The sequence below is a fragment of the Myodes glareolus genome, chromosome 15, assembly GCF_982192425.1.
Source record: "Myodes glareolus chromosome 15, mMyoGla1.1, whole genome shotgun sequence".
Lineage (NCBI taxonomy): Eukaryota > Metazoa > Chordata > Mammalia > Rodentia > Cricetidae > Myodes > Myodes glareolus.
In genome coordinates, this window is record NC_142040.1 from 26,813,674 (window position 1) to 26,835,613 (window position 21,940).

Here is a 21,940-nt window from a genome sequence, read left to right on the forward strand (position 1 = left end):
GTCTAGCGGACAAACTTCATCTGTCAGATGCCAAAGACTTACAGCTTTGTGGACTGGGATAGTTAGTGTATGACTCAATCCTGCCATTGTACTGGGGGCACCAACGACAAGATAGTAGCTGCTGCCAGGAAGACTTCTCTCACACAAACAGGCAAGTGGAATGCAGGCAGCAATAGGCCAAACTCTTTTTCTAGGAATGGCTATGAAATAACCAGAGAGAAAATTTGAGAAACAAGTATGATTTGATTAAGGGAGACAAAAGCAACAAAGAGTGGAGGGCGATGGAGAGCGGTTGACACGGGAAGGCCTCTCAGAGAGGAAAGCAAGGGCAGCGGCCTGGGCGTGCATGTGCCGGGTCGTACAGGACCTGGCAGAAGGTGCCTGTGTGGTTGAAAGAAGTTGTCAAGATCAGAGAGGCCAGCCGCCTACGATATGGTCTTTGGAGTCACTGCTCAGTACAATGGAAGTCTTTGGAGGTTTTGCAAGAGTGAACAGCATGTTCCAAACATTCTCTGTGATGGTTGATGTTTGCCAACTTGGCACAAACCTAGGCATATCTGGAAAAAGGGAATTCTTTTTTCTTTTTGAGATAAGGTTTCTCTGTAGCTTTGGAGCCTGTCCTGAACTTACTCTGTAGACCAGGCTGGCCTCGAACTTACAAAGATCCACTTGCTTCTGCCTCCCGAGTGCTGGGCTTAAAAGTGTGGGCAAAGGACTCTTAATTGAGAAAATTTTTGCATAAGTTTATTCCATAGGCAAATCAGTAGGGAATTTTTTAAATTAATGATTGATGTGGATAGTGCCATTCCTGGTCAGGTAGTCTTGAATGGTAAAGAAAGCAGGCTGAGCAAATCAGTAAGTAGTGCTCCTCCATGGCCTCTGCTTCAGTTCCTGCCTCCAGGGTCCTGCCTCGACTTCCCTCAGTGATGGAGTGTGACCTGAGAATTGTAAATTGAAACAAACCCTGTCTTTCCAAGTTGCTTTTGGTCATGGTGTTTTATCGCAGCACTAGAAACCCTAGACATTCTCCCTCAAATGAGAGAGTTCATTTGAGAAGGTGGCAGTTCACAACCCCTGTGGTCTACACAGTGGATTGGGTGACTAAGAAAGCTGCATCATGTTTTAGGTGGGGCCGTGGCTCTCAGCCTCCCCTCCTCTGCTCTGACAAATGCCCTTGGATGGGAAACACACTATACAGCTGTGCACCGTGGTCTGTGGTCTTCAGGGCTGCCAAGGTTAAACCGAATGGTATTCCTGGCACCCTCTGGGGCTTTGCAATCACGACTTACAAACTATTGTACTATAAAGAGACTTCAGGGGTTCCAAATTAGTAGCTGAGGAAAGATGGAAAGGGATTACATCTTAGGGGTGTCCCTCGCCCTGGGCCCTGAGAAGAGCTGTCAGCCCATTCCTGAGACTTTCAGTCTTTAGGAACAGAGGTATCTCTCCCACGTATAGAAACTCATGAAAAGGAACCTCACGGTGGTCATGGTGGTTTTCATTTTTATTCTTTGCGAAACTGCTGGTTACCAGGAAAACGCTGCCACACGCTTGCAGGCAGGTTAGGTTTCTCCAGCTCCCAGCCACTAAGGTTAGTAAGAGTGTGGGTAGGAAAGAGGCCTGCCCTGCATGTCACTATTCTGCTGTGGCCACTGCCATGGTAGCTGCTGGCACTGATGGGAATCAACCAAGGAACGAGCTCTCTTTCCATTAGTTGTTGAAGTCTTTTATTGTTTTAGATGTGCAGTATAACAAAGGGGAAAGAATGGAAGGGATTGTTATTGCTATCATGAAATCCCCATGTTTGGTGGTGAGAATGTTTTCAAAACCACTCTAGACAAGGGTGGTCCCATGTGCTGTGCTTTGTTCCCTTGGGAGACATGAGCAAATATCTTTTCACCCCAGAAAGGGCACCATCAACAGACTTAGGAAATGATTACCCCAAGGCTAGCTTGCTGATCCAATAAGTTGGTTGTTGCATGAGCAAGGGCAAGGAGATACCTACAGGAACATGGGCAGCTTACAGTTGAACTCCAACAAAGAAAAGTCCCCTCCCCAGTCACCACCAGGTACTCAGGGAGTGGTGGGGCCCTCTTCAACAGTCCTCTGTGGCACTCATGGGCCTCTTGGAGACACACAGCGAGTCCGCTCCTTCCATCAGGAATGTTAGTGGGCCTGATCTGGAAGGTGATCATAGGGCTCTAGTTTTGAGACAGTGACAGACGTGACCAGAGGACAGCATTCCACAACACCCACACTGTCTCAGTGTGCTGTGGGAGATGGTGATAACTGCTTTTCCGGAAGTGGGACCCACCGAGTCATAGTAAGTATGGACTTCATTTCTTCCCATTATCTATAGTCTTCATTAGCTCTGCAGTTTGCCCTAATCTCAGGAGCAAACATTCTCCACTTCCCGCCATAGTGTGACTGAGTATCCTCTATCCATTTTTCCATTTTGAGAGCAAGTTGAATCAATTTAAAAATGGAAATTCCTCACCACTAAATACTAATTAGGTGAAATATGAATAAGGGCAAAAGCAACCAGATAGTATGAGTGTGGATGTAAGGAGCACTTCTGAAGCTATAAGATGGGGCACAGCCCAGAGCTGGGCGCTGAATCAAGGTCGGGGGTTGTTTTGAGGGATCTGGATCTGAACATCCGGCATGAGGATGGAGAACCAACAGACATATTTCACTGCTTTTTTTTTTTTTTAATCTGTTCTTGGTGTGGTTTCCAGGTAAAAGACTGTTAAATATTCTTTGTTGAACAAACTGGGAAAACAGAAATGTAGCTCAGGTTGCAATAAAAATAGGGGTTAGCTTTTCTTGCCTATGCCTTCCTCTGAGAGGCATAATTCAGGTCACACGGTGCACAAGATGCTGGCCTGTGAGACAGTGCTGAGGATAAATGTGCAGCTCCACAAGGCCCTGCTACTGTCCACAGGCAGCTGGAGCGGAAGGCGGCTTTCCAGGATGTCGCTTTTCTCATCTTGACCTGTTCCCTTCTTCTTTCTAATAAAGTTAGGCTAGGGGAAACACAGGACTAAAGCAAACAAATTTCCAGTAAAGCGGCCTCTCCTCTGAGTCAGGAGAGGATGAGAGCATAGGAAGCCAGGCCCTGTCACAAAACACCCCAAAAGGGGACCTAACATTGTTCTTTTTTTTCCCCCCTTAAAGACGGAAACATTTACAAAATGATGGGAAGACAGAAAATAGAACAGAAAAAGGGAAAAGAGGAAGTAGAATTCAAGGACAAAGGAATCCAAAGAAATCTATTGACATGTAGCAAGTTTCACCTGATCTTCTTTATTCTTTAGACTGGCTTGTCACCAACCCTGCAGCTTAAAGACATAGGAGCTCATTTCACCTGCTGACTTAGAGCCATCACCATGGGAGAAACTGGCACTGTGAGGCTGGCAGTGTGCTGGCCCCTTTGGATCCCACCCTCCACCCCTCTATGAAGATCCCACACAAGAGCATATCAGTGAAATTAGATAACTGGTAATTCGAAGACCAGCTCCTTACTCGGACAATGAAATGCTTGGAGAGGAAAAAAAAACTGTTTAAAACCTGAGGCAGGAGGATCATGAGTTAGAGAACGGACTGCATGGGCTGCATAGTGAGTTGCAAGCCAGTACGGGCTACAAAGTAAGACCCTGCCTTAAAAATAAATAAAACAGACAAATAAATGCAAATCTGCATACTCTATATGGATAACAGTTTTATATCATTGGGCTACACCTACAGTTCACTGAGCTCGCTATTCAGTTCCGAGCAGGAGGCAAAGGCTGTGGGACCCACAGGACTAGAACTGTTTCTCTTCTTGTTCCTTTGGCAAAATGTCTGGCAGAAATGATTTATCATGGTTTCAAAGAGATTTCAGTCCATCCCAGTAGGGAAGGCACAGCGGGGCAAAGGCAGCTCTCATCTTCCCCTGGCAGTGGGACAGGAAGTAGAGAAAGCAGGTAGGAACCAGGGACAGGTTAACCCTCAAGTCTGGCTTAATGACCTATGTTTGCCAGACAGCCACATCTCCTACAGGCTCTGCAGCCTTCAAAGTCCTGCTACCAGCTCAGGGTCAAATGGTCACAACAAGATTAAGGTCATGTTGGGGTGTGGAAGCCCAGAGCTGCTACTCACTCAATGAGGATACGGATTCTAATCTGTCCCTTTGTCAAGGAAGACCCTGGGCAAGTAGAGTGGCATACACCTGCAATCCTGGCACTGGGCAGGCTAAGGCAGGAGGACCTTGAGTTCAGACAGAGTTATAAAGGGAGATCCCCTTTTACCCCACACCCCAAGAACACAGATCTTGTAGAAGTAAGCTTCGTGCTACGGATCGTGACAAGAGGCCATGGGCCCAAAAAGTCACCTTCTCTCTGCACAGCGCAGGGGACTTTATGCTCTCTCTCTACCTCAAGCCTTAAATACAAAAGCCTACGTAAAGCCTGCTTAACATCATACTCAAAGAGAAATAATTCTGGCTTTAACTTCAGAACTCTATAGGAGTTGGGGTAGGTAGCTATCGAACACGTGAGACTGCGAGCAACAGAGTAAGCCTCGAGAGAGTTAAGTCCTGAGTGAATGTGTACTGTTGGCATGAGCACAGCCCTGTCAAGAACCAAAGCCTCAGGCCCATGGGAAAACGGCAGAGCCTTCCCGGGCTAGGCTCAAGGAAATGGCGAGGCCTTCTCTCCTGGTCTGAGTGCCGGTGTTGACAGTGTGTGCAGAAAATGCTCAGCGTAGCTTTCTCCCTGAGAGGTTTACAGTCTTAAGACTGCTCCTTTGGAGATTAGCTGAATCGGTCTCCTTGTTCAGCCTTAGAGCCTCCTTCTGGTGCGTTGGAGGATTTTGAGAATGGCTCACTGATTTCTCAGTAAGTCCTCTTGATCAACAGCCTTTGTCCTTCTGCTCCTCCCTGGCGTTCTGGTCTTTCACTTGAATCCCAATCTCATTATAATCAATATTCTATGAAGACTCAGTAAATGAGTTGGATTCATGGAATACAAATGTGACCTCTGAATAATTCTTTGAATTGGGCAGAGCTAAATTCTCCAGGATACCGTGATTTTCCTCCCCTAAATATGGAATATTCCAGGAGTGAGTGTTCCAGTGAGCCACCTAGTGTTTTTCATACATACAAGTGTGTATGAAGGCTCTCACACGCTTGCACTCCCGTGTTTACTGTGAAGCACCAACCCCAAAGGCTTCTCTACAAACGCCCTCTCCACATTAGACAACTCTTAACCTAAATGAAAACAACATTCTGCACCTCCTAAGGTACATGGATACCTTACCTGTGTAGCCTGTAGTATCAATCTCTGTTCTGTCTTCCAGAAATGGAAGACATTTTTGAAAACTGGTACCCCACAAAAAGCAAAACAAGAGACTTGGGGCGCCCTCTGCTGTCTCTGCTAAGTTCTTCTGCTGTAGGTTGGAAAAGAACAAAGCATGAATAAAAGTCAGCCCCATACACACTCAAGCATGTGCACACGCAAACATGCACACACGTGCAGGCAGTAGAGACGTGTAAATAAAACCATGTTTCCCACCTGCCTGCTTTGAGATGCCATTGCCTTCCACTTGCTGGTATCAAATCTGTGAACTTGAGCTTCTCCCAAGTAGTGGGGTCATAACTACCTCAGAGGGTTCCCCTGAGGATTCAATGAGATACCTACCCGGTTCCGCAGGAACCTGACAAACAGTAACCCCTGCTATATAGTGGCCACTTCTTTCTTTTAATTAACGCTGGCATAAGTGGTCGAGCTTCTGTTGAATTCCCTGTCACCCACGTACCTAAAGAGCAGTGGGTTCTCAACCCTCCTGATGCCTTAACCCTTTTTTAGTACAGTTCCTATGTGGTGGTGACCCAACCATAAAATTATTTTCATTGCCACTTCAGAACTAATTTTGCTACTGTTATGAATCACAGTGTAAATATCTGATTTACAAAATCTCTGTGGTTCCTGTGAAAGGGTTGTTGGATCACCATAGGGGTAGTGACCCACAGGTTGAAAACCACTGCTATAGCTCAAAGGAACAATCCTGCCTTTTATATTTTTAAATTTTAAATTTCTAACTAACACATTTTAAGGAAGTGTCCAACTACAGCACTGTGCATTAGTTACCTCGGCACTAAGACGTTAAATGGGTCTCACCGGAGCACCAGCTGCCCCTCTCTCAGGGGAGAAGGGATTAGGGAAGGTTGCTATCTATTGTCCACAAAGCTGTTTGGGTTTCTTCCTTCTTGTTTTGTTAATGAGTGGTTGTGACCTAGCAATCGTCACCACATTTATTTAAGACATTACAGCCATTTAGATGCTCAGCAAGAAAAGACACAAGGTTAAGTTGGGGGACAGGAGGCAAGGTCTATTCTCAAGGCTCTGAAGGCAGAGAAACTGCTAAGCTTTGTTGTTGTTGTTGACAAAACACCACACCCACAGATGCCAGTAAGACATTGTTTTCTTTTCTTGTTTAAGACGGGGGTTTCTCTGTGCAACAGCTCTGGTTGCCTGAAACTCAGAAACTCATGTTAGTAGGCCAGGCTGGCCTTGAACTCAGAGAGATCCACGCCTGCCTGCCCCGGGTGTTGGGATTAAAGATGTTCACAACACCTGGCTCCATTATCTTCTGTGAAGACGGAAACTTTTGGGTTTTGTTTTTAAATGAGGATGTCTAATACTTCATACAAGACAGGCAAAATCCGTTTGCCATCTGTGAGGTGGGCTCCTGCGCACAGTTCACGCAATTCCTCAGAAGGTGGGGACACTCTGCCCCCACTAAGGTGGTAATGGATGATGCAGTACAGTACTTACTGTGCCAGGCACAGCCTGCCTGCTTCATGTTCTCGGTGAGTTCACACTTACTCTAACCCAGTGTGCTGGCATTAGCCCGACTTACCAAATGAGCCAACTGACAGCCTGCGGCCACGCGATAAGTCACGGAGTCCTTAATAGTCTGCAAAGATCTTAGGAGGAACTGCTTCAGTCAGAAGAGATAATAATATGACCCTGTGGGACCAGGAATCTAGTGCCCCACCCAAATTAGTTCTGCCAGTTGGACAAGCCATTTCCTTAACCTGAAAGACGAGGGAGTTAGGAGATACGGGAAGTTTCTCTGACTCTAAAATGTCTGATTCTACAGACAATTCTTGCCTGAGAACAACAACGAAGTGAACAGACTTTATTCTGGAAATGGCCTCCAGGACAAGTCTGAAGCCCACTTGGTCTCTGCTGCTGGGCTCAACACCTGGTTGGACCTTCAGAAACAAGATTGAGGGAGATGGCTCCTGGCTACCTTTTGGAAAAGATCACACATGCACAATTCATCCAATGCTGCATTTCAAATTGCCACAGAAACGGCCCGCTGCCAAGAAAGTTTTATAATAATGGCAATAATCAAATAACAAAAATAGTGTGCACAAAGAGAAGGCGCAGAGCAAGCACAGTGACATGCAGGATCAAGTCTTTATGATATTAAATAGAACACTCGCACAGAAAACTACGCATCCCATGGCTTTTTAAATCAGGATTTGCCAACAACAAAGGCAATAATTATTTAAATTCAGCATACTTACCAATTCTGAAAGCTAAATTCTGGTTTTGTTTACATGCTGAGGAAAGAAAAACACAAGCTCAAGTCTGCGCAGGTTCCTTTTATTTCTTGTTTGGGAGAAAGATTAACTCTACCGAACCCTGATTGAAAATGTCAGATCATCCAAGCACACACGGGCAATATTACTCTGTAGATGGGAAAATGATGGCAGAAATGAGAGAAGGCCTTGCCCGTTTCCCCACATGGTAGAGGGTTTCAGATCTCTCGAATTCAGCGAGGACATCGCTTGCAAGGCATCTCTCCTGTGAAAGGTCACTCAAGGTTGACGAGACCATGGGAAATTCCTTCTGCAGGTACTTTCTGAGTGTCGCTCTGATGTTGAGCTGCATTTGTGGCTGTGGCCCTTACTCTGGTGTGGCTGACATAGGGGAAGCTGCCTTTCTGTGGCAACGGTGCTTCCCTTGCTTGAGCTAGCTCTTCACATCTCTTTGATTGGCAAGTCACCACCCAGGGGACTTGGACATAGGGAGACCAGGTGCTAGCACAGTGCACTGAAGTGAGATGCCTGGCACCCTGGAGAAGTCAATGATTCATCCACGGCAGCTCCTCCAGACCTGGGAGGCTGAAAACACAGTTATTCAGTCAGCAGGGACTGGCTGAGAGGTTGTAAGGTCCGTCGGCTGACTGTCCTCTTCTTTAACAACAATGTGTTGGATTTCTTGTCCCGGGGAACATGACAGAGCAGAGCATCCAGTGTGTAAATGGTGACTAGGCCGTTAACGTGCAGCTTCCCATAGACCTCATCAAATCTGGCCGCGAGTGTGGGGTTGTCCTTCAGTTTGTCCCTCACCTTGGCCAGCTGGAAGAAGAGTAGTCATTACATCACAATGACATCTTCCTATCCTCTAAGAAGCAGAAACAGGCATGCAGAAATGTCCTGCGTACACACAAAGATGAACACCAGGGCACACAGGCCTGGGTGACTGTTAAGAGTCTCTGGAAGCCACAGAGTTCAGAACCTTAAAAGGAAGTCAAACAGCATATGCCTTATAGCAAAACGCAACTGGGAGAGGTCGAATACCAGCGGAATCAACAAAGTAAGGGTGAGAGCAGGGGTCAGAGAGTACAGACTTTACATAGAGTCCTAGGAAAGATGCTCGGAATTTACCCTAAAAGCCAGGGGATGGCAAGGGCTATGATCTGACCGAGACTTGAGAAATGGAGGGGGGAACCCCATCACAGCCCAGAGGAGGAAAAGGTGGTGGTGACTGGGAAACACAGGAAAGAAGGAGAGGTGAGGGTAGGTGAGGTGCACTGTGGGGGTTGGCAAGGGACTCGAGCCGAAGGAGAGGAGGCCAACGTCGCTTTCCTAACTGGGGTCTTAGGAACACGGTGATGGGTACTGCCATTTACTGAGCTAGGGGGACAGGGAGGTCCAGAACGGGAGGGGAAACCCAGAATCTCTTCTGGGGGTGGACATCAAGGTAGGCATGCCAAGGAGACCACTGGCCAGAGAGGTCTGAGACAGAGTAGAAGACCAGAAGTAGACACAGCAGTCACAAGTCCACGGTACTAACCCTACAAAAGTGGGTCAGCTCAGGATCAGGATCTGCACAAAGCCTAACTTTTACTTAGTTCAATTCCAACTGAGGACTCAGCCTAGCATTCCAATGCAAGTTAAGTAGGATCAAGCTTCCTAACATCCTTTGGACATCTTCTAAATAAATCCTTCCAAACATGGGCTCCTGACTGAACTGTAGATAATCAGTTTCATGTTCTGTGAGAACGGTTTCCTTAGCACTCGAGTTCACAGTGGATGATCGTCACGTTCATGTTGGGTATGGGAAAATGCTCTTGCACACTGCAAAGATTTGTCACTAGTATTGGTTTAATAAAATGTTGATTGGCCAGTAGCCAAGCAGGAAATATAAGTGGGGCCACCAGACTAAGAGAATTCTGGGAAGAGGAAGGGCTGGGCTGCAGTTGTCACCTAGACACAGAAGAAGCAAGATGAAAATGCTGCACTGAGAAAAGGTACCAAGCCATGCAACTAAACATAAATAAGAATTATCGGTTAATTTAAGTTGTAAGAGCTAGTTAACAATAAGCCTGAGCTAATAGGCTAAACAGTTTAGAATTAATATAAGCCTCTGTGTATTTCATTGGGACTGAACAGCTGCAGGACCAGATGGGACAGAAACTTCTGTCTACAGTACAGCCTTCCCAGAGAAGCACAGCATAACAGACTGGAGGGACATTCACCCAGCTGTATAGGCCACGGTGGGTTCATCACTGCAGAAACCTTCATCAGCATCCCAACAGCCACGGGATGCAGGTAAGAAATTACATCATATTGCTCTGTTACCTCAGTTTTCAAAAGCCAATGAGAAAACAGCTAATACTGGAGCACGTTCACTAACATTACTGCAGGAAACTGGAAGCTCTTTCCTATACTCCTCTGTGGTATTCCATCTACCATAGTTGACAGACTCAACACACTTTTAATAACTATTGATATAAACATTAAGTACAGTATTTTCAAAATATAGAGTTTGAAAAGATGGCTCAGCAGTAACAAGCACTGGCTTCTTTCCAGAGGACCCAGTTTTGGCTCCCAGCACCCACATGCTGGCTCACAGCCTATCTGTAACCCCAGTTTCAGAGGATCTGGCACTCTCTTCTGGCTTCCAAGGCCACTCCATACAACAGGTGAACAGACATACATGTAGGCAAAAAACTCAAGACATGCAAAATTTAGAAAATAATATCTTCAAAAATATAGTTTTGTAATATTAGAGTCCATATATAGTCTGTTTCTGTCTCTGTCTCTCTCTCTCTCTCACACACACACACACTTGGATCACATGCCTGCACTTGGTGGAAATGCCAGCTCCTAAGAGGCCGATGTAGGGGTTCCTGGGTTTTAGGCCAGCCTGAGTGCACAGCAGGACCCTGCCTCGGAAAACAACAATGATAACACAACAAGGGACCCAAAGAAACAAATGAACAAAACAACTAGCTCAAAAGGTTCATTTCTCATCAAGCAATTCCCTGAAAGTCTCAGGTAATCAGGGGGACCAGGTTGAAGCCCAGGGCGAGTTTTCTAAGTGAAAGAGTCTTAAGTCAGAATTTTCAGTGTGAGGCTTGTCTGTGTGCTTTAGACATAAATGGGCAACAACGGGCCACAATGATTTATTAAAATTAACTACTGAGAGAAACGGAAGTTGCATCAGTATTGTTATCACATACACAAGTATGCACATACAAACGTGCATGTGTGTATACACATGATCTCCAGCACACACAAGCACATCTGTGCACTCTAGAATCTGTTCATATCTCCACGTCCTCTGCTTTTAAAACTTACTCCATCCAACACGATCTGGGAAAATCACAACCCAGGCAGAGTGAGGCCCTCTAGTAGGAAGAAGCTAATCCTGCCAGTAAGCTTCCTGATAACTCCTTTGCCATCAGGAAGAAGCAGAAGCAAGGAAACAGGTGAGACAGAGCTGGGGTGCGGTATGATGAAGGAAGTGTGACCTGCTCCCTGGTGCCCATCCTGCCACCTCAGCCATCAGCAGAACTGGCAAAGCACAGGAAAGAGGAACAAGGAAGGAGGACCAACCCACAGGCCACTCGGTCAGAACAAATGACAGTGTGGGCATGACTGGTGCTAACACCTTTCCTTAGCTCTTCACTCCCTCCCCAACCACTGGACGTGTTATTGGAGGTATACATGACGACATTTTGGGCTGGACAGACAGCTCAGTGGTTAAGGGTGCTTACTGCTCTTGAAGAGGAGCTAGCTTTAGTTTCTAGCACCAAACTGGGTAGCTTAAAATCTCCTCTAACTCCTTTACCAGGAGACCAGATGTCTCTGCAGGCACCTGGACACACATGACACAGAGAAACTCAGAGGCACACAGAGGTACATTAAATAATAAAGAAAGCTTTGAAAACATTTCAAGCGGGCAGCGGTCACTTCTGCTGCGTGCTCACGTCCTCAGTGAGGCACAGCTCACCTCTTTCATTCTGTTTTCAGTGTTTAGGAATTGTTGTTTCCTCTTCATTTATATTCAATTCGATTTTAATGTTTGGGAAGCTTTTACTATTTTTGCAAAGCCAAATAAACAAAACACACTCAGGGAAATCCTACTTTTACTCTTTAGCCACTTTTTCATAGCTGTTTTGGTTTTCTACGTTAATTTAGATGTAAATATATGACTGTATCTAGCCATGTATCTCACTTCAGGATGGGGGTTCTGGGGAATTCACTGTTAGAGCTGAGAGTCTTCCCGAGGGTTAAAAGCATTCCAAGTCCTAAGTGAACCCCATCTTTGTTCAGCATTGGCTTTTGGTTCTTTTCTCGTAATTTTCAAAAAGAACTCTCCACATTAGAATTGGTCAGCTCTTTGTTATATGAGTAAAAACTTCAAAGTATTTCCTTCAAGATTATTCACCTTTTTATTTGATATAGTGTTTCTGTCACACAAAAACACATTTTTAAGACAGGCAAGATGACTTAACAGGCCAGGGTGCTTGCCACCAAGCCTGAGAACCTGAACTTAAAATTACATGGTGGAAGGCGAGAACCATCTTTTGAAAAAGTCTTCTGACTTCCACAGGTACTATGGCACATCTGTGTTCACACACATACATATACATGAACATGTGCACACGCACACACATGTACACACACCATATATTAACACAAAATAAAGAAATATAAAAAACAGATAAACGTGAAGACTTTATGTAAAGGCTTGGGGAGACAGCTTTGTCAAGTACATATCTGTTTTGCAAAAATAAGAACCTAAAATTTGATCTCCAGAACCCATGTAAAAAGCCAAAATGATCAAAGAAGGCGTGTTTTTCATCTGGAAGTTGGGGAGGTAGAGGCAGAGGTCTGGCACTCACTGGTCCCCACCTAGCTGGATCAGTGAGTCAGGACCTTGTGGGAGATAAGTAAGGCAGCCTCTGAGGGCTGGGGAAGAGAACCACTAAGCTGTATCTTGAAGTCATTCCTTCCTTTAAAGAAGCTATTTTTCTTAAGTGTTTTAAGCCAAGCCACAGAAAAAGTATAGTGGTATACCTCCTGACGTCATTCCCTTATCACGTTAACTTTGGAGGAACTGGCATCTGTAAGGTCCAGTTTTCCTCGCTAAGCCCAGCCCTTTTCATTTGTAGGGTAATTGCTTTCTTTAGATGACAGATGGTATAGACAATAGCGCTGATAGGACTGATCCACAAGGAAGGACATTCTGACGAGACTTAAGTGTGACAATGTCCAGTAGCAGTGGAGATGCTGGAGAGCAGCACAGCAGTCGCCATGGGCACACAACCACACAACCACACAACCACACAACCACAGCCAGCAGCTGACAGGGTACGAGCCATTCTCCTCCTCCCCCAAACAGGAAGCCAGCGTTAGCTCAGAGAGAGGAGCAAGGAGAAGGTACTGGATGCTACAGTGGTATATTATCTGTGTTTTAATAAATAAAGCTTGCCTGAAGATCAGAGGACAAAGCAGCCACACTAGTCAGTCATACAGGCCAGGGAGTGGTGGCACACACCTTTAATCCCAGGAGTTGGGAAACAGAGGCAGACGATCTTTGTGAGTTCAGGACCACCCTGAGCTACACAAGACTGCATCTGTCTAAAAGAAAAACAGAGCTCACACAAAGGTGATCCCAGCAGTTGGGATCACATGCCTTTAATCCCATCACTAGGGAGGTTGAGTCAGGAGCGATATGGCTGGGTGGAGACAGAAATATAAAGGGAAAGAGACAGGAACTCAGTGGAGTGTAGAGGATTTGTGGAGACTGGATCTCGCCCTGTGGGTCTGAAGACTTGCTAGAAGTAAAAGTTCTCTCTAGTGGTTGGCTGCTTTGCTTTTCTGATCTTCAGGTTGAACCCCAATATCTGTCTCTGGGTTTTTATTATTCGTGCTATGGGAAACTTGAGAGAAAAAAGGAAATTACCTACAGAATAGTACAGGGGAAGGCGCAACAAAGGAGACGGCTCCCTGGGAACCCGAAGCCACAGTACAGTACGCCAGGAGGAAGTAGTCTTTGCACTGAGCATGTGAGCCCTGAGACCGCCGGAGAGACTACTGTGTCTGAACGGCGGTCTCAGGGCTATGATGCCAGGTGAGCTTAGGGTGCCCTTACACTTAGTGCCATCTGCAGCGCTGGCACACTTACCACTTCCTCTGAGAACGCGTGTCTTTTCACAAACATCGATACACTTCTGTCAACAGTGTCCTGTAAGATCTTTATCAGGTTTTCCAACATATTTGACCGGACATGGATTAAAATCTGAATAAAAGAACAGACAAGACTGAGCTAGCTGGCTTTCAACGTTGAGATGAGCCTGCACTGACAGACACCAGTTTTTAATATTATTTCCCAATTTATTAGCTCAGATATGCTTTTTGTTTGTTTTTTAAGTGCTCTGTATGCATGTTCACTAGCAAAAATGTATTTTTCTATAGCTAATGGCATTGCTGTAGCTGGGGCCAGTGAGGTGCCTCACAGAGCAGAGGCACCTGCCACACAAGCCTGTGAGTTTGATTCCTCAATTCCACAAAAAGAACAAGAAACAACTTCACAGTTATGCTCTGACCTCTGAACACACACACACACACACACACACACACACACACACGTACACACACACACACATACACACACACATACACACACTCATACACACACACACACACGTACACACACACACACATACACACACACACATACACACACACATACACACACATACACACACACACACATACATACACACACACACACATACATACACACACACACACACACACACATACACACACACACACACACACACACACACACACCACACTTGGTGCCTGGCTGAAATGTAAACCCTGGCAAACGCTAGCTATGTGACTCCTAGCTGCAAACTCTGCTTTTAGCGTCCTCATCTGTTAAATGGGAGCAGTCGTCTAGAGTCCCACATTGTGTGACCGTGAACATGAAGTGAAAAAGCAGCACACAGGACGTACAAGGGCAAACATGCATTCCCTCCACCCTCTTTCCTCTTTCCCCTAGGATCAAGGGCCATGACGATCACACTGTACCCTAAGTCTGGCTGGAGGAAGGCAGCACCTTTCATCTGTTGGTTAACTGCAGCACACACCCTGCGCCAGGTGGAGTGGAAGCTGGCTGAAGTCTCAGAGAAGCCTACCCATCTGCACTGCACCCATTAACAACCTTCAAAACTGGGCGCCATCAGCCTGGCACACCCAGCACACGGAAAAGCAAGGCTCGCTTTCCTCCAATCGTCAGTACTCACCAGGACAGTTTGAGACACGGAGAAAAGGTTTAAAAAAATGAGAGTAACTGAGAAGTCACCGACCAATGTTAGTCAGTGATGTGTTAGTTTCAAAATGTATTTTCCCCAAAACTGGATCTTTCCTTTGCTAGTTACTAAATAATTTTGCTTAACACTAGAAATAATTGATCTAAAGCCACATATTGAATAAATGCATAGCAATTAGTCATGGAAATACACCATATTATATTATATTGATTGACATGCATACATTAAAATAAAAACCTAGTAGTTTTTAAACTAGAAATTATTACACCAACAGGAAGGAACACCTTTACAGCCCAGGTCCCCAGGAGAGGCAGCGTCTCCTCTTCCACACTGAAAACTAGCTGTACTGTTTCGCCCCCTCTTTCGTAACGTCTGCTTGTGGAGTGTTTGCATTTTCTCTGTCAGAACGGAAGGGAAGAAGGTCGTCAACTCACAGTTCTGAAGGTTCAGGGCCTGGGGCTGCCCCGAGCTCAGCCAGGGAAGACGCTCTCCCCTGAGCCACACCATGGCAGGTGGCAATGAATACGCAGAGGTGAAAGCAAGGATCGCACCTCAGAGTGGAAACCAGAGGGCAGATGGTGGGGCCTGACGAGGCTTCTACAACGTTCTTACAACCACCTTCATTCCTCCTGACACACCCCCAGTGACCTCGCAGTGCTGTTCTCTAGGCACTGCCTTTTCCTTCCAACTTCAAAACTGTATTTTCAGAACTATGTCTTACATGTATATAACGAAGCCTGACCACACCCACCTTCCATTCCTCTCTCTTCTCCCACGCCACTCCCTCTGGAACACGCCCTCTTCCCAACACGCCCCTCCTACTTTCGTGTCCTTTTAAAAACTAACCTGAGTTTAATTAGGGTTGCACATGCATGGGTTATTAGCTAGCTCACCGGTGGGTTACAGTGGCTACACTCCTATGGAAAACGACTCTGCATCCTCCAGACACCACTAATTGCCAATAGCTCCTCACACAGGGATGGTGACTCATGCTGGCACTAACTACATCTTAAAGCCTCCTGCCTCACTCTCATCACACCATAGGCTACGTCTCCCACAGATGGGCTCCCGAGAGACAAACACAACCTCAAGGGAAGCAGCTCACCAGGCAGCACTGCCAAGGAGAGGTCGTGGTGCTTCTGAGACTGACAGGCTAGGGTCAGCATGCATGTGTCTAGGTGAGCTCATAGATTACTGAGTGCAGGATGCAGCAAGTGTCCACTGGGAAATGAGAAACCAGCTCCTCTGGGTTACACAGGCAGCAGAAGTAATTCAGATAAAAAGAAAATTAAGTTGGGGGAGGATTAAGTAAGTTCAAGTTCTAATGCACAACAGCAAAAGATTTAAATGTAAGCTATTGATTTTTAAAACACACCAAGAAAAAGAAAACTTTCATCTATTTTACTAATACTGACTCAATAGGCTCTCACTGCCAGCCCATTCTCAGGCTCACAGATTGTGTAAGGATTCCAAGTAGATGACAGCCTTGGAAACGCTGAAGCCTGTGTGTCATTTTACAGCTCGGGCTGGTAAAGGACCTGGAATCTGAAAGCCGCCTCAGGGCGCACACTGCCTCTTCTTCGTCATCCCAGAGTACGAAGAAACGGGCTTATAGTGCGGCACGAGGAATTTAGGTCGGATATCTGCAAGTTTCCCAAGTGGGAATTCTTAAAGAATAAGACTGTTTCATTAAAGTTTCCAAATAATGGATAATTCCTTGACTGTATTCACAAAGAGAATCAAATATAACATTAGTTCAAGGTTCCTTAACCACAACACGCTGATCCTATCCATGTGTTGGCTGGCTGTCCTCCCACATCAGAGAACAGAAGCTGCCTTGCAAGTGCATGAGCCCCACACCGTAGCCACAGTTGTGGACACATTTCTCCCCTCAACGGCTCAAGGTGTGTCTCCACCAAACCATTTTCTCATTTGGAAAAAGGCATTATTATACTTCTGCAACAACTGTGAGAGACAGGCAGAAACAGAAATCTAAACCCACAGAGCGGCAGTGGGCTGTGCCTGTCAGTCCTGTGATTTTGGCAAGACTACTCAGGAGTAGTGAGTCCCAGGCCTGGATGACAGGCACAGCCTTCCTTCCTGTCTTCATGGGTCTCATCTCCCCAGAGAGGTGGGAGACCCAGGCTTTGCAGTCATCTGTCTGTGCTCCAACCCTAGCCCTGGTATCTACTGAACTGTGAGAACTTGGCGAATCTCTCGACCTGGACCATCCCTTTCCACATCAGCACCAATGAGTGATACTGTTCCAGCAGAACTCTACAGAACTAACAAATCACAAAGCGTCTAGTCTGTTACCTTAGCTAAAATTAAATTAAGACCTGGCTATCTCACCCTCTTCAGCGTCCTACCACCAACACCATCTCTACTCCAGGGAAAGTCAACAGTAACTCATACACCGCATCGCTGCCCGCACGCTCACGCGCAGTGCTCCTCCCTAGCACTAGAGCCACACAGCTGGCTTTGCTGCTAGAGGGGGAGTTCCTCCCTAGTGCCAGCAACTCCCCTGTCCCATCTGCAGTCACTCTAGGAGGTGGCTATGCACCTGGACACAAGAGCTGTCCATATCTAACGGGAACCGAGAAGACAAAAGCAGCAGCTGTCCCTTTGATGTCATGGTTGAAGAATGGATCTGAAGTAGCTGGCCCAGGGCGGGGAGCACTTAGTGCTCCATACTAAGTTCAGAACAGGAGTCTGTCTGTGACAAGTCCTAGAGTGGGATCTAGGCAGAGCTCCACGATCACGAGGAAACACAGCAATACTTACAGGTAATAACTTTCTGCTCTGCCCACAGGAATTACCCTCAGATGTACCCCTGTACAGTGCCCCCAGGGCTTTCAGAAGTAGGTAAGCTTTCATGGTACACTTAGAAAACTAAGATCATACATGAAATCTAAAGAATCTGTGAACTGGACCCAAAGACTCAGAGCTAGTAGGGGGCGGCTATAGTCAGCAGTGTGGTCTTTGCATGGAAAGCCTCAGCAAGATTAATCTGTGGAAAGCACAGTCCTTCCAGCTACAACCCATAGCCCCTCCTCCAGAACACGGCCCCACAGCTGACCTGTATTAGTTACTTTTCTTGCCATGTGACAAAATAGCCAATAGAAGCAAATTAAAGGAGGGCGTGGAGGCGGGAAGAGGCCTGGCTGGCTGCACAGGCTGGGGCAGAGCTCCTCCATCTGGCTGGGTCTGGGTGAGCTCGGGCTGGAACCAGAGCAGATGGCGCCTTCAAGGTGTGCCTTACTGACTCACTTCTACTATCACCGAACACACACACACACACACACACACACACACACACACACACACACTTCAGCCCCTGCCCTAGCACGTCTCCTTCACTCTCCTCAGCTGCTCTGCAGCCCGGCTGTGTTGTCTGGTCACTCCCCTGTCTGGAGACACCCACTGCATGGTTGTGAACTAGCTCATGTCACACTAGTGCCATTTCTAGTCTGAAAAGATAACTTTTCAGCTTAAGTCCTGGATTGTTTAGAAGACAAGACCTTGAGCACTTGGGACCTGAAGGGCTCGAGAGACGGCTCAGTGGCTCAGAACACTTGTAGCTTATGCACAGAACCCAGGTTAGGTTCCTAGTGCTCACAGGCAGTTCACAAGCACCCATAACCCCAGTTCTAGGGGATCCGACATCTTCTGACCTCCACAGGCACAGGGTGTGCACATGGCGCACAGATATTCATACAGACAAAACACTGAACCTCTGGAATTGTGAGGCACCCCAATGAAATGTTTTGTTTTATTAGAGTTGTATGGTCATGGTGTCTCTTTACAGCAATAGAAACCTAAGAAACCTAAGACAGCACATACACCGGCTTCTCAGTCACAGGCACACCACAAATCAGCTGCTGCAGATGGGATGCAGTCAGCACGCAGACTTCACCACGGCCTGGGAGAGTCTGGTCAGCCCAACCACCCCTCTTCAAACCCACAGCCTTCTCACTTGTGCCTGCCACACAGCCGAGCAGACCCAGCACACCACCATCAATAAACTCCCAGAAGCCTGTGGTGATGACTTCTCTCACAGGAGTGGCTCTTCCCTGCTCTCAGGCTTAGTAAATGACTTCTTCTCAACTCAATGCCAACGCTGGACAATTAGGCCATTGCACACAGACAAAAACAGCAAGCATTTTACCACATTCCAACTCATTTAAAGTACAAGGCAATCACTTACATTTAAGTTAGCACAGGTTATACTCTCTGGATTCATGATTTGAGAAAAAATGGACATGGCTTTTTCCACCTGGTTCTGGAAGGAAAAACAAAAGTCATAACCCTAGAGCATGCAGCCATCACTCCATTCTCCTACATATTACTTAGAGAAAGCAGGATGCTCCCAGGCACAGGGCCTCAGAGTTTTAAATCAACAATGGGATTCTTTAAAACACAAACTTAAACAAACTATATAAAGGGTTTTACCTAGTGGCATGGTATCCTATGCTTTAGCAATCTCTCTGAGTCTAGTTTTTGAGAGGTATTAAACTGGCACCTTTCCTTCTCCTCTTGGAACCGACTTTGAGGAAAAATGACAATGAGAAGAAACAGAGAGCGAACCTCATCCTGGCATAATCAGTGAAGCCTCAAACCCAACAAGACATGGGTATTGTCAGATTCTTGGAGATGGAGCCCTGCAAGGACCTACACATTACAGGAAGGGGCTATACATTCTAGGTTCTAGGAGGTTCTCTATCAGTCCAGCCTAGAGTCCGTGACCTAAGTGCTGGCCTGCAGAGATTGGAGTTGAGGCAAGGGGCAGACTGGGGCCCCTGGGGAGGCACAGGTGAGTGGGGAGGATGTCCATGACAATGCTGTATTTGCAGGAGGCAGAAAGGCTCTTTGGTAGTGACAGAGAAGAGGCCGCATCCCAAGATCCTGTTGCTACAGATCACGAGAAACAAGTGTGGGCATCCGTACACAGGACTGCGGTTACAACAGGGACCAAGGAAAGCCTGTCCAGCTGGACTGGGGCTCTGGTGCTTCTGTCTCTCTGACTTAAATTTACTGTCAGTGGTGTTCGAAAAGAAATTTATATTTTTGAGGGATGAGTAATCAAAAGGAATCAGCATAAGAACTGCGTGAAGAGAGTTTTTTAAAAAAAAATAAAAGAGAAAAGGGACACAATGAAAGAAAACTGAGAGAATACTTAGAGAAAACGGCAGTAGAACAGCGTGTTCATGAGTACGGAGGCTAAAAGTGAGAATGATGAACAAGATCACATCAATCAGCCACAGAAATGGAACCAGGCAGAGTTCTCCACAGCAGTGCAGCAAGACATATAACAAAAGACCAAAGCTCAAAAACAAACAAACAAACAAAAACCCTCAAGAAAAGCAAGCGCTGTCTCAAAATGTTAACTCTGGCAAGACTGTAGGGTAAGTACAAAAATAAATGTCTTAACACGTCAAGAACTCAGGTGAAGTGTTTGTTGGAAGAACTTATCGGAAGGCACATCGTAGGCAAAGGAGAGCACACACATGGGAGCAAGCTGTAGCAGTGAACAACAGACCGAGACGTCAAGGACCACAACTGTGCAGAATATGGCTACAGGACAGTGAGTGTGCTATCCAAATGGAAAGGAAGGCCTTAACTACACAAAAGGAAAACAAGAGCAGGAGAAATTCAAACTAGAGTGTTCATTTCCTCTCCTTTATTTCCTATTTAAAGCCAATAAATTGAGTATATTTAAGAGAAAAGCAAGCAACATAAGAGGTAGCATAGCAATTTAAATTCCATGACAGAGATGAACAAAGAGGAAGAAAGAGAAAACCCATTAACTTCACTACTGTCAAAGGAATTAGATTGAGGAAAGTCAGTAGTAACATGGTTTTGAAGTAACCAGTAGGAAGGACACATGGACAAGGAATGACCTGCAGAGCCACCTTTCCATCCAGTTCTCCAAAGTTCACAATAAAAGATAAATTCCCAATCCAATTTTTCAGGCCTCTAGTGCAGATAGCTAATAAGGAAATACAGGGACACAAGAAGAGAAAGCCCCCCCTACACACACCTTTTGGTTCCTGTTTATCTCGCTGGCTGACAACCAGTGTCTACAAACCGAGCAAGTCACCTGCAGCAAAACACTGCATTCCCCTTTCAGACACACAGCACGAAAGTCTCTGTCCTTCAAGCACTTGTCCTTCTGCTTCATTCATAATTTTGCCAACTTGGCTGTAAAAGTAGCCAGTACAGCAGTAGTAGAAACCACTGAAAACTACCACATGCCATATATTAAACGCTAAAAATACAAAGCATCCCAAATAAAATTCCACGTTAGATCATTCATGTCCTATGAATATAAACAGACTAAGAAAGACTAACGTCATATTATAAATGCAAGTTGCGGTTCTGCAGCGTATAAAAGAAATTCCTAAACCATAACAATTCAGAGAGACTTCAAATAAGAAGACTAAAAAGGCATTAGTACACAAGTGCAAACGTGATAAAAATACACAGACAACAAAAACAAAGGCAGTGATGCTATTAGCCGAGGCTGAAGTCGGTAACATGATCACTATAACCTAGGAGGGTCCTGGGCACCGCTCAGCTGAGAGATTCACAAAGGTGACAGCAGGGTTTATCTGTGCTCTGAAGGGATGACTTATGCTTCAGTATAGCCAAATTACAAGAGCTACAAAAAGACTGGGGACATGTGTCTCTGATGAGACTTCGGTCCACGTCAGCCCCTGGCAGAGCAGGAAGACATGAAACAGCTTCCTTGACAGACAGGAAAGCTGATCATGCATAGTTCATGTCTGGTAGGAGTGCATCCCCCTAAGCCTTCCCCAGCACTAAGGAAACGATCACCCTTCAGTTCTAAGCACCTATTCTAACTAGTTTTAAGTAAGAACTCTTTAGCCTTGCTTTGCTAGTTGGGCAATAACCTAGCTTGGCTAGAATTTCCTATCATAAGACTTTCATTTGCCACACAGCAAATGTGTGAAGTATTTCGTATCTTTTGGGCCTTCTAAGAGGGAATCTCAGAGGTGGGGCTCTT

General features: G+C 46.0%; 1 protein-coding gene across 2 annotated transcripts in view; it reads right to left on the minus strand.

Annotated features, from left to right (window-relative positions):
* Positions 1-7,639: 7,639 nt before the first annotated feature.
* The window catches only part of Ptcd2 (pentatricopeptide repeat domain 2), a 31,397-nt gene continuing 17,096 nt past the window's right edge, over positions 7,640-21,940 (minus strand). Inside the window, exons 8-10 of one of the 2 annotated variants that reach the window (XM_085676786.2) lie at positions 19,121-19,195; positions 13,758-13,871; positions 7,640-8,413 (exon numbers count right to left, since the gene is read on the minus strand). In XM_085676786.2, coding sequence (XP_085532912.2) covers positions 8,189-8,413; positions 13,758-13,871; positions 19,121-19,195 — 414 coding nt within the window. In that variant the 3' untranslated portion in view covers positions 7,640-8,188. Of the gene's footprint in view, positions 8,414-13,020; positions 13,513-13,757; positions 13,872-19,120; positions 19,196-21,940 lie in introns of those variants that run through there. The other variant, XM_085676787.2, reaches the window with a different exon arrangement.